At 38.9% G+C, this 12320-nt stretch overlaps 1 protein-coding gene across 2 annotated transcripts in view; it reads right to left on the bottom strand.

Moving 5' to 3' along the window:
* The window catches only part of LOC145440215 (uncharacterized), a 32553-nt gene extending 26821 nt beyond the window's left edge, over positions 1 to 5732 (bottom strand). Inside the window, exons 1-2 of one of the 2 annotated variants that reach the window (XM_080317787.1) lie at positions 5243 to 5732; positions 5020 to 5145 (exon numbers count right to left, since the gene is read on the bottom strand). In XM_080317787.1, the coding sequence (XP_080173913.1) occupies positions 5020 to 5145; positions 5243 to 5384 (268 nt within the window). In that variant the 5' untranslated portion in view covers positions 5385 to 5732. Of the gene's footprint in view, positions 1 to 5019; positions 5149 to 5242 lie in introns of both variants that reach the window. The other variant, XM_080317783.1, reaches the window with a different exon arrangement.
* Between the last annotated feature and the right edge of the window lie 6588 nt (positions 5733 to 12320).

The following is a 12320-nucleotide window of genomic DNA, read 5'->3' as shown; positions in this document are numbered from 1 at the left end:
GTAATCTTAAGTTAGTAGTCAATAATTATATGCGTCGTCCTGGTGATGCTACAAAATTGATGATTGTGAAGAAGATGGTGAACGTGAGATAGGATCTAAAATGGAGCACTGATGACTCAGACATAGAGAGAATCAAGACAAAATCAACATCATTGGAACGAGAAGGATCATGCAAGTGTAGCCTACCATCCGTTACTTGTTAACAAACAGCTGCATAATGAACTTGTAGGCACATACAAATATTAGACTATTGAGATATCGCTATACACTATTGGAATGTCTTAATAAAAGACAAACACAATCCCTGTTGGATTGCCAGGATTTAGGATTCAAAGGGACGAGCATACCAACCAAGGGAACATTGTATCGTATAGATATGGCGAAGACAACATACGGCTTGTGACTTGTTGACAACTTTTACCAACCACAGATGTCTGATTGACTTCAACAGTGCAGTGCTTTCCAACTTGCTTGACGGTTCGCACTTGTGCGAATGGAAAAAATGCAGTGCGAATGACGAAGGTGGTGCGAAAAGTGCGAATGAAAATTTGGATGAGTGTGAATGAAAATCGTACATAATTGTTAATTTTTCTGACGTGGAATAATTAAAATAAACCTAATAGGAAATTAAAGGGCAGTGTCTCCCTAACTTTTGCAGCTGCGGGGAATTTTAAGAACTTGCAGAGGTGTTCAGTAACGAAGTGCTTCTACTTTTTCGAAGTACTTAAGTAGTTTTCTTCTACTTTTGGTACTTACTCAAGTATATATTTTTCTCGCTACTTATACTTCGTAATATTTTGTGAAGTACTTACTTACTTTTCGCTATTTTCAGTTTGTCAAGTAGAAGTAGTTTGATCCCTCAAGAAGAAAGATAGCCTAGGAATTTTGGGTATGTTTTTACGTAGTAGCACCATTTAATTTTCATAAAAGTCATGCAATACCCAAAATTTTCGTTGCGCTTCGCGCACAGTTGTTGAAGTGACAAATACGTTCTAACTAACGAATCACTGAATATAATTTAGATACCGGGTTGCGCGGTTCCGTTGACACCTCCTTGTCGCCTATATCAAATATTTAATCACAATAACTATGCTGGTTCCCCATAACGTTTGAAACTACCGTTTCACAATCTAGCAAATACCTATTATACCTAGCAGACCATGACGTGTCCTAATTTGAAAAAGTGGACGTTGACTTTTTTTAACGGTAGACCTGTTCAGCACACCACCGTCGAAACTTTGCGGACCAAAGACATGAAATTTATTTTTCGCTTTTTAGAAGTAGTATTTGTATTTTTCTTTCAATTACGAGTATTAATAGCGGAGGTCTAATTATAGTTTCAGTTCGTTTGTCTGGAGAACATACATGTCGAATTATAAAAGCAAGTGTAGTAATGCCTTATATTTTCCGAAAATCCGAAGCTATACACTATGGAATTTTTACGATCTGCAATATTTTTAATTAACGTATACTAATGGCGCAAAGTGTTAAAGCCGCATCCGTCACAACTTCTCCGTATTCTCTTCGACTGAACTAGGGGCATTTTAATATGGGGTAGGGCGCCAGGCCATGATGTTATCTAAAACGGGGTGTTCGAGTGAACAAAGGATTGGTATCGCATTTCTATATCAATACCATGATTTACAGCTCATGATGTGGGCGACTGCTTATTATGTCATATAGTGACACCTCCAGGGATGCATCAGTATGAATCAATCTCTTTTCACCTTCCGCAAAGCTCCATTTGCAGCTTTAGACAGTCCTTGCGAACGAATTACGATCGTTTTCACAACTAATTACTTATTTGAGTAGATTTAAAGTCAGTCATTTCTACTTCTACTTCAATTAGTTTTAGGTTGCTTATGAAAGAAGTACTTCTACTTCTACTTAAGTAGCTTTCTTGACTACTTTGACGACCTCCGAGAACTTGTTTGACTTACAACGCACCACTAACCGTAGCTCTGACAATACCAACTCGTCTGAGCCGGCGACAGGCTAGCAAGTGTTGTCAAATGACTTTCTGCTTTCTTTCGCTGTACATCATCATATTTTCGTACTAACTGTTCGATAAACGCAAGGCACGAGGATAGTAGTGAGTACCGTCATTACAGACCCACATTTGCAAGTTACCTTAACTTAAATTTTTACCCCTTCAAGGGTTATTAAAGTATTGGCCGCAAAGGGTTATTTGTTAATATGTATGCAATATTTGTGTAATTTAGTGCAAAAAATCCTGCGATCGTTTTTACATATCCAAGGTCACTGCGTTGGGTACTATAGCCAATAATCAAGACATACAGAAAATATGGCTTGATCATGAGAATCTGCCGACCTTTGGTTTGAATTTATGATATGGCTGGTTTTTCTGGAAAACATGGTCGAAGGCCGCTGGGATGCACTTTTATGGGTGTGCAACGAGCGAATTCAGGGCGAGGCCTTATCCAAAATTTAGTTAATTGCAGTTCCATTACGGTGGCGTTCAGAAAAAAAAATGGCTGCTGCTGCTGCCATTTTTTCGGCGATATGGGATTTTTGGCGATATGGCAATTTGAGATCACATCATTTTTACAGCGCAGTGCACTTTTTAGGTTATTGAGCTGTTCTGGACTTTCAAGTTCCATTGAGCTATAGATCCGAGCACACGGTATCGTAACTTTCTTTGCTCTTTTCATATACGCGTGAGACAGAAAATGGGAAATCGAAAAAAAAGATCACAAGTTGGTGCAACGTATCATTAGATAGCGATCTCCAATGTGCCGACCTTTATTAATCGTTTCGGACCTTATTTTCCATGACATCCGGCAAAAGCCTCAACACAAACATGTGGATTTTTTACCCTTTCCTACAAACTTAAACCTCTGGGACCTTTGTGTCATCCCTCAAAAACGATTTCTGTCCGCAAATATTTTCTCTCGCGGACGACACGCTGTATTTCGGAGAGGAGTGCAGAACAGTTTTCAAGACCTGACCATCCAAGCACTATTGTAGAAGTTCTTGTACAAAACCCAACAACTATTTTGGCCGAGAAGGGTTTCAGGGAAATAGTTGAAATGAAAACGATGAAAATGAGTTGCCTTTTTAATGAGACATTTGACGGCTTGAAGCTATATAGTAGCCATTCTGTTGCACGTCTGAACAAAATATTATTAAAGTATCATCATCTTCTTTTTGTGCAACAATGTTCGGTTAGTTTGTGCGAATGAAAGTTATTTTCCAAATAAAGTACGAATGGACCTCAAAAAGCACTGCGCTAGAGTAATAAATTCATTAAATAATGTTTTTGATCTCTTTAAACTTAAAGGTTACATTAACTACGGTTTATTCCTTGTAGGTCTATAGGTTGATAAATACTCGAATAATTTATAGCTAGACAAGCCGAAAGTAAAATAATTTGCAGGATTGCAATGTAACCAACGGAAACCGAGATTCGGCATGACATGACCCCAAGCAATTTGACCGTATTACGGAAATGTAAAAGTTTACTTCAATCTCGCCATTTTCCTTGGGGGGAGGGGAGGCTGCTCACCGGAATGTATGTGCATTTAATAGATTTGCTGCGAATAAAGAATATATTGTAGGGTTGATATGATATTGGTGGGAATGATATGGTTCCGCCAATATGCAAGACTGGAGATTTTCGTCTCTCTGTATCAAGTCATAACTAGGGCCATTTAAAGTCATTAAAGTCATATTTTTTTCTATGCATCAGTAAGCTGTGAAATCAATTTTAACGCAAAAACCGCATCCATATGCGGTATATTAAGAAAGTTATAAAGTCATATAAAGTCATATTTTCCTGGTTAGGCCATATTTGAGTTATAAAGTCATATTGTTGTATACTTTAAATAAAAAGTGCCAATTGAAGCAATTACGCACTAAGAAAGTAAGGCAATTTCTGATTGAACGAAGTCAAACTGTAGGGTTACGCTACATAACATTACAGTCGCAGACCTATGAGGTCACACATTGCATTATGAGGTCACACATTGCCTTGTGTTGCTACACAATCTGTTTTACTTCTGTGCACTGAAGTGGGACGTCGACTTCCACAAGTGAAAGAAATAGTCAACGCACGGGAAGCTGAAGGAGTTATTGTAAAGGGCGTCAAAGATTCAGTGAACGATCCAAAGTTGACGAGTCAGTTAACAGAAATATGCCTCCTCTTCAAAAATATTTAAAACTTGATACTGAAAATGGAAAGTTGTGCGTACACTATCAAAGCGGCTGCTAATGCTGATCTAAATGCCCTCGATTTCGGAAAAGATCCGCTTGAGCTCAAAAATTACATTAAGAAGCGATTGGACAAAAACGATGTGAAGCAAATTATGGAGCTACAAAGACAAGACATTTCAGCAGCGCTGTATGCAAAACTGCAGAAGTGTCAACCAACATCAACGTCTGTGAAGAGCTCATTTTCCTTACTTAAGTCATTTTTACGTCCAAATCGTAACTTTAAAGACTCCAACATTCCACACTACATGAAACTGTACTACAAAAGTGGTTTAAAATAAAAATGGATGTGTAATTACAGTTATGTTGTTCCTGTTTTACTCGTCAGTTCCATGAGTGACGTTGGTTACATGTAAAAATACACGATTTTCGCATAAAGTCATATAAAGTCATATTTTCCCAAAAATAAAGTCATATAATGGATTTTTTAAGGTCATATAAAAATGGCCCTAGTCATAACCTATTTGATTTATGGCTATACACAGTGCGCAATTATCCTGGCATGAAGGCATATGGCTACATATGGCCGTGGATGACACCCCGACTTCAGAATATTGAATGTTAATACCCGGTTTGAAGTATAACCAATTTGTATTCATCTTTGGTTCCCCCTTTCGGAATAGGGTCAAACAAGAGTTCAATACCTCGACTATCATTTCAAATAAAACTGATTTCTTTGACTGATTTGAAATTCTGCGGTAAATATTCTGCATTTGAAATTTCAAATTTTCAACTATCGTAATTTTGTACTCCTTCATGTACGAATAAAATCAGGTATTGTCACCATACCAATATTCTGACAGTTTATTCTTGAAAACAAGTGAAATTGCACACCGACTACAGTCAGTGTAACAATGAAGAACACCACTATCACCAAGAACATAGTTTGCAGTTTGCAGTTTAACTTTGAGATCGCTGCTGGAAAGGAAAACATCCTTATGTATCAGTTTGCTATGGCATATTTTGGTCTTCGTATTTGAGGGGAAATAAGAGAGCGATATGAAAATTCTACGTTTGTCATTTTGAGTTGTAGTTGTTTTCGGAAGTTCTTGGGAATTCGGTCGTGGCTTTTGTGGCACTGCGGGGACTTGTAAGAAGGTTATCCCCTTGTCACCACTCTCATATGATTGTTCATTGCCATAAAGAGATGCCATTTCATGTCAGATCAGAATATGTGTGCCTATTGCGAATATTATTCTATTAATTGCATTTAAGTAATTATGACATGAAAGTAATATTTCTCACGACGCCGAAGTGATAAGTATATTACCCGTGGCCTTGGAAATGTGAGCAGATGAGTCGGTATCAAATATAAATCAAATATAATATACTGCGGCAAGATTCAGTAATGTATAATTTAGGACCCAGTCTCACGAGTTGGTTGCTATTCGACGTTTATGGTCAATGGGCAAATGATCATCCTCTTGTCAAGTGGTTCAACGTTGTTTTACAGATCGAACAAATTTGCGTATAATTTAGATCTCGCGACCCAAGCCTTAAAATACTTCGAAGGAAACGCATTTCTAATATTATATTATACCCGCTATCCGGTATCAAGGAAACTTATAAGTTGACGACAACTAGCTGAACGCAAGGCAGTTCTGTGGAACATCATTGCTTAAAAGCGAATTAAATCAGTAAGGTTGTTGTCACTGCATAGAATTTCAGCCTCAATAATGCAAGACTGCTTTTATTATAATTTATGCATACATCAATAATTTACGGTTTGCATGGAAATTTCAAGCTCAGGGATCGCTGAGCCCTTAAATTTGGCGTTTGAATAACACACCTTCCATGAAGGAAGCAACGCTCACTTGCTCACGTAAGCGCCGTAAAGGTGTCACTCAAGCCATGGTGTAACCGGTTTAAATATTTCAAATTCACATTTGAGATACGTGCCAGCTGGTAATAGTCAGGCCCCCAGTTGTACAAAGCGAGAAAGTGATGCACCGAATCGACACGAAAGTACAGTACACTGTACATAGTTACGTCTAAATACTTTATGTCGAAAAACTAAATTGGAGCTCAGACAACTTTCACTTCGTAGAGCACAGGTCCTTGCTACTCCTTGGCAGAAACATTTCCAATATGTCCCGCCTGGTCAGGGGTCACATCACTCATTTGAACACGTTACGATTAAATCCGTCAAATTAAACAAACCATTCTAAATATAGCAGGAGCTGAAAACGAAAGTTAGAATTAGGCATTGACTGCGCTTCGGTAATCAGTTGCTTAATAGGAATTGACCAGGACTTTTCAAGTATTCGTGCTCATGGCATGAAGGCACGGTTTGGTGAATGTGCGAGAACAGAGTGCTTGTAATTGAAATGAATAGCTCTAGTTAAATGAGTTAAAATCAGAAGAACTTTCGCGGTGTTCAAACATAGCCTATATTGTAAAACAGGGGATTTGCTGACGTTTTGTACTCTCAATATTAATTATGTATATAGCCATCGGCTTTTAATAGCGCCCGCAGGTCCGTGTGGGGGGATCTTTGATTAAATCGGCACTGTGCTATAAAAAGTCGTGGTCTCAAATGAGAGATATTATCGGAAAATTATTTGGGTCACAGATATTTTCTCCAGAGAGCTACAGTAATGAAACTGAAGCCAAATGTTTTTTTTCCCGAAAAATCCCGCCCACTCTAGCTGCAACAATAAATGCCTATGCTCCATCGCTTGCTGGCACGGTTTCGTCACTGTTGCACTTGCTTGACTCAATATGTCGACGTGACCTCCATATTGCAGTCCCATTTCTTTAAGTAGTAGGCTACGTGCAAAAAACACGAAAACAATAATTGCGGAAATGCGCATGCTCTCGATAAACTGCGTTGGAGTACTGTTACATGACATGGCATTTTGTTTCGTATTTCGATTCTCTCCCAGGCGGATCTGTTAGAGCAGTAGTTCCCCACCCGGTGGAAAATTTCCCAAATGTCGGGAAGTCAGAGATTTTTGGTGGGGGCACAGACGCACTTGCCAAATAAATACAAGCAGTATATGCAGATGTACAGAGGCGTGGCACTGAGTTTACGATTACCGGTATATTGCTTTGGGTTGTATGTGTTGCCAATGCAATCAAGTATAACTTATTTTTAATCCTGTAAAACCAATTTCGGGGTCAGAAACACGTTTAGAGCGAGCAACATAACGTGCAATAACATGTTCGTACCATTTTGCCGGATACCTATAAATCAGACGTTTCAAAATTTGATTGTTAATGCCCACTGTCAGACGCCCCCCCAGAGATATTGGGGGCATTAAAATAGGCCAATACCTTACCCGTGATATCCAGCATATCCTTCTGGCGAACCTAAAGTTTGACTAAACGCATCGACTAAAGTCAAAAGAAAATACGACCATAGTTATCGCGACCTTGGATTCACATTTAGCCAGCTTAACAGCTACTGCCACGATAATTGGTTATCTTTACACATATCATCGCAATTAATTATTGGGCGTCCTATCTTGCATCAATATCAAGTTTTGAAGGAAGTGTTTCTAAGGGTTGAATATAGGGGTTTTAAGTTTTGGGGAATGAAGAATCAGAAAAGAGAAGGAATGGAGAAGGTTGGGAACCACTGTTCTAAATATAGTAGAAGCAGAAAACGGTAGTGTGAAGTAATCATTGACTTCGCTCAGATATAATAAGCACTTTTCCAACAATGGAAATTACAGTTCGGGGCTTTTCCACTATTCGTGCTAATAGCATAACGGCGCGGCTTAATGAATGTGGGAGAACAGAGGGTTTGGGATTCAAATGAATGCATCGCTTCAAGATGAGTTACGACGAGAACATATTTCCGTTGTACTTGAAAAATTGGGGATATATGCTGACGTTTTACTCGCAACATTGATCAAGTATATGGCCATCGGTTTTTAACTTGGCTGACAGGTGCGTGTGAATTAATTTATGTTTCAATTGCGTAATCGTGTACTCTGGTTGCTGAAAAGTGTGTTTTGTCCAACGATAATATATAAGAACAGACAAAATTATAGATACAGTAGACTACGCGTAATGCGGACTCTTTGGTTCCGCCCACATTTGGCCGGAACACACATATATGATTAAAATAGTACAGTAATTCTTCAAGAATTGAACGAATATTTTCACTTGACAAAATTACTCAATAAAACACTGGGAAATTAAAAGCGAATAGCTTAATCCATTCTGTTCTATAAGATGAACACAATTGTACTGAAGAAGAAGAATCGGCTTCATCTCAGTTCATTGTCGATTGTTATCTGATGGATCGTCTACATTTATAATCTCTCATCTTTATTAAAACGTACTAGGTACTTTTTATTGCAGGGGTGGCTAATTATTTTTCTTATAATATAAACTTATAATATAAATAAACTTATAAATAAACTTATAATTAGCCTCCTATAGCTACGCCACTATCAGTAGTGATGACTCTGAGCTAACAATGGATGCAGGAACATCACACAACGGAACGCCGATTTCACTATTCCCGCCTAACGACGAAACGTGTTTTGTAGTTTTCAGAAAGTAATGTTTTTCAGCGCTCAATTAGCACTGAAACCAGAGATATTAACTTTTCAAAACTCCCACCTAGAACTGGTAGTTACAACCAATGTTTCCTCTAAGCTGCACGTACGCATCCAAAAAGAAATCCCCTAGTGCAGGGGTGTCAAACATACGGCCCGCGGGCCGCATCCGGCCCGCCATACGATTTTATCCAGCCGCGAAGCAATTCTGAGTGGATTGAACAATTCTCATATTTTCCAGCATATTTTTTACGAATGCTGAGATTTTTCGCAGGAAATACTTCCTTGTTCACGGGACCCATTACAACCACCCGACTATACGGCGCTGTGATTCCACTCTAGTTACCACTAATAACAAGTCGGTGAAATATACATCCAATTTCAAGAAGGCGAAAAGAGCACACTAAGTTCTGAGTTTTATACAAATATGAACCAATGCGGAACCGTAATATGCAGTTTACTTGGAAAATATATTATTTGCGCAATGCTCAAATATATAATTGAAATATCTATGGTCGCACTTTGTTGTGTTACTTTCGACCCAATAGATCACGAAACATGAGAGAACCCAGACTCGCGGTTTAATAATAACACAGGTCAACAAAATGAAAAAAAAATTTAGGCAGAACATCTTAGAGCCGTTTTTGGGGTTTTTGATGTTGCTGATTACGAATATCACATTAGTTTTGTCTGATTGGCTCTCTGTCAGAAGATATTTATACCCCTAAAAATGCCCAAAATTACTGTATTTACCCTTAAATATTTTACTTGGTGGGAAGAAAATGGTAGTTTTTTTCTAATTTTATACTGCGCATAAATGGCTAATTGACTATGAAGAACCCTCATGTCATTCTCAGTCATTCTATCAATATTAACATATGGCATGATGCGAAATATTTGTTTTTCAAAAAAAGCAGTTTGCCAAGCCTAAAAATTGTACTTTTCCAAAACGGAAATTCATCTTCTCCTGTATCAATTGGTCATTCTACCAAGATTACAGAGGAGAATGAAACTATAAAATTTGTCCTTGAAATAATTAAATACAATACTTATATGGGTCTCATTTCTTTTGACTGGTAAATGGATAATTTTCCACTGAGTCAACGAAGTGGTTATACCTAGTAACCCTATCAAACGAGAAGCTTGAATCTGGTATCTGGTATATTCGAATACAGATGAAAGATTCCAATTTCACATTAGGAGGAGTTCACAGCATGTAATTTATCCTAAGATGTAGTAAATAAAACTTTTTAGCTCATCACAAAGAACGGCATTTTGTTCGGCCCGCGGACAGATTCCCTTCTTACATGATAATGTGGCCTGCGGCCCATCAGTCTGCCGAGATATCCCACTTCTTGCTTACTACGTCAAATTGTAGTGGCTGTGTGTTATTATATCCTGGTGTGCGCCCTGCGCAGCGTGCGAGAGTGGAGCTTGCGGGCAAGTTCGTTGAAGCGAAAAGACTTGCATTGTCAGCATTAACTATGTACTCATCCCTAATGTTATTGGTGGTAATCATGGTGTTAGTCGTCCACAATGGTCATTTACACCAGGCCGATATTTCTTATTTTTCATTCCGTAACCGCCAAATGCTGGTAGCACGGCACACGTCCAGGCTTTTGTGAGATACAGCTTAGTAATCATGCCGATGAGATGGCGAGGAGGAGCCTAGATAAAGCTCTAACACTTAGGTAGGAATTCTGGTGTCAAACTCGAACCCACAACACATCTGTTTTGTAGCTGTTGCTGTCGTTGTATCAGATTGATACAATGAGTTTTGCGAAACGGAAATGCAGACAATACAACTTGAGCTACCTTCGGTATGGTTTTATTCCTGCGCCCAAATTCTGAGCTTCAGCCTATGTATTTGCTATGCAATAAAGTTTTCTCTAAAGAAGCAATGAAACCTTCCAGACTTTCGGAACATTAATCAAAAATCCACCCAGATAAAGCAGACAAAGATTCATCGTTTTGAAAAGAGAAAAACTGTCGGGGCACTGTTTTCAAGCTCTCCCTTAAAGGTGATGATGGATTGCTTGCATCTTACAATTTATCTTTGATGATTGCAAAAAAGGCCAACCTCACAATATCGGCGAAGAAATAATCCTACCAGGCGCCCTGGAAATTTTTAACAATATTGTTCATCACAAAAACTCTTCTTCCGTCATCAAGTCCATGCTCTGGGTAATAGGCCTAGGGTACAGAGGCGGATTAATGAGGTGGGTAAGCCTACCGATATATAAGATAGGATGTGTAGCATAATTAAGGACACTGAGTTTAGCCTTCAACTGGATTAGTCTATTTTGCGAAGAAATGAGTCGCTGTCACTTGGTTACGTTCGTTCTGTACACGATGGAAGCTTACATGAAGAACTGGCAATGGCTTTAACTCTGGATACATATACTCGGGGTGAGACAGTGTTTCAAGCTATTAAACCCTACTTCGGCAAATTTCAAATTCTACTGACGAACATCATAGCATGCGCAACTGATGGTGCCTCATCAATGGTCGGCCGTTATCGTGACTTTAACGCCTTCCTAAATGGAGCGAATCCCCGTGTACTCACTCTTCATTGTGTAATTCATCGGCAGCATTTAGTGGCAAAACATTTGAGCGCTCGTCTCCACCACGCTATGAATACTGTAATCAAATCACTGAATAAAATCAAAGCTCACGCGCTGAACACACGCTTATTCAAACAACTGTGCAATGACAATGGCGAAGTGGGCTATTTGTACGTTTGTTGCTGCACGCCGAGGCGCGATGGCTTTCCAAGGGAAACTGCCTGGCGCGAATTTACTCGCTATTCCAAACGATCGTGGAATTTTTGCAGATCTACAACCCAGGGCTTGCGAATGACGTTCTGGTTTCAAGAAACGACATCGCTTACCTGACGGACATATTCTCTAAATTTAATGAGTTTAATTTATCTCTTCAAGGTAATGAGGTAAATCCTATCACGGTATAGTCGGCGCTGTCCGGGTTCAGAAATAAGCTCGTGATGGATCAGCGAAATTTAGCACGACGTGAATTCTTCCAATTCTCAAGCCTGCAAGAGCATGATAACAGTACCGCCGGCATATCCAATGTTGACGTCGAAGTATACAGGATTCATCTTGAAAAACTGCATGAGGACATGATAATTCGATTTAAGGACAAATTCTAGTTAGACATTCCTGACTGGATTATAAATGCCTTCAGTGATATATCCGAACATGGAGTTCTTGAAAAGCTGATTACATTACAAAACGATTACAAACCGATGCTCAATACACCCTCGTATCAATCGTTCTGGCAACAGAAGAAAATTAAAGAGAAATATCCGGAGATTTGGAATCGGGTGAAAGTTTTCTTCATTGCCTTCCCTAGCTCATATTTGGTAGAGCGTGCTTTCAGTGTCGTGGCAAGGACTGTTAAAGGACTTAAAGGACTTAAATAAAGGACTGTTCTTGCCGATACTAAACCGCATGCTATCCATTCCTTAATAGACGTGCCAATCATGATTTGAGTGTAATGGACTTGCGTTGTAAAAGAGGTAGTATTGTAGTGTAACTGTAAGATCAAAGCACGGTACACACT

Source organism: Botryllus schlosseri, chromosome 6 (assembly GCF_051294905.1).
Source record: "Botryllus schlosseri isolate E-star chromosome 6, Bs_hap1, whole genome shotgun sequence".
Taxonomy (NCBI): domain Eukaryota; kingdom Metazoa; phylum Chordata; class Ascidiacea; order Stolidobranchia; family Styelidae; genus Botryllus; species Botryllus schlosseri.
The sequence above is the reverse complement of the archived record's forward strand: the minus strand, read 5'-3'. Positions and strand labels throughout refer to the sequence as shown.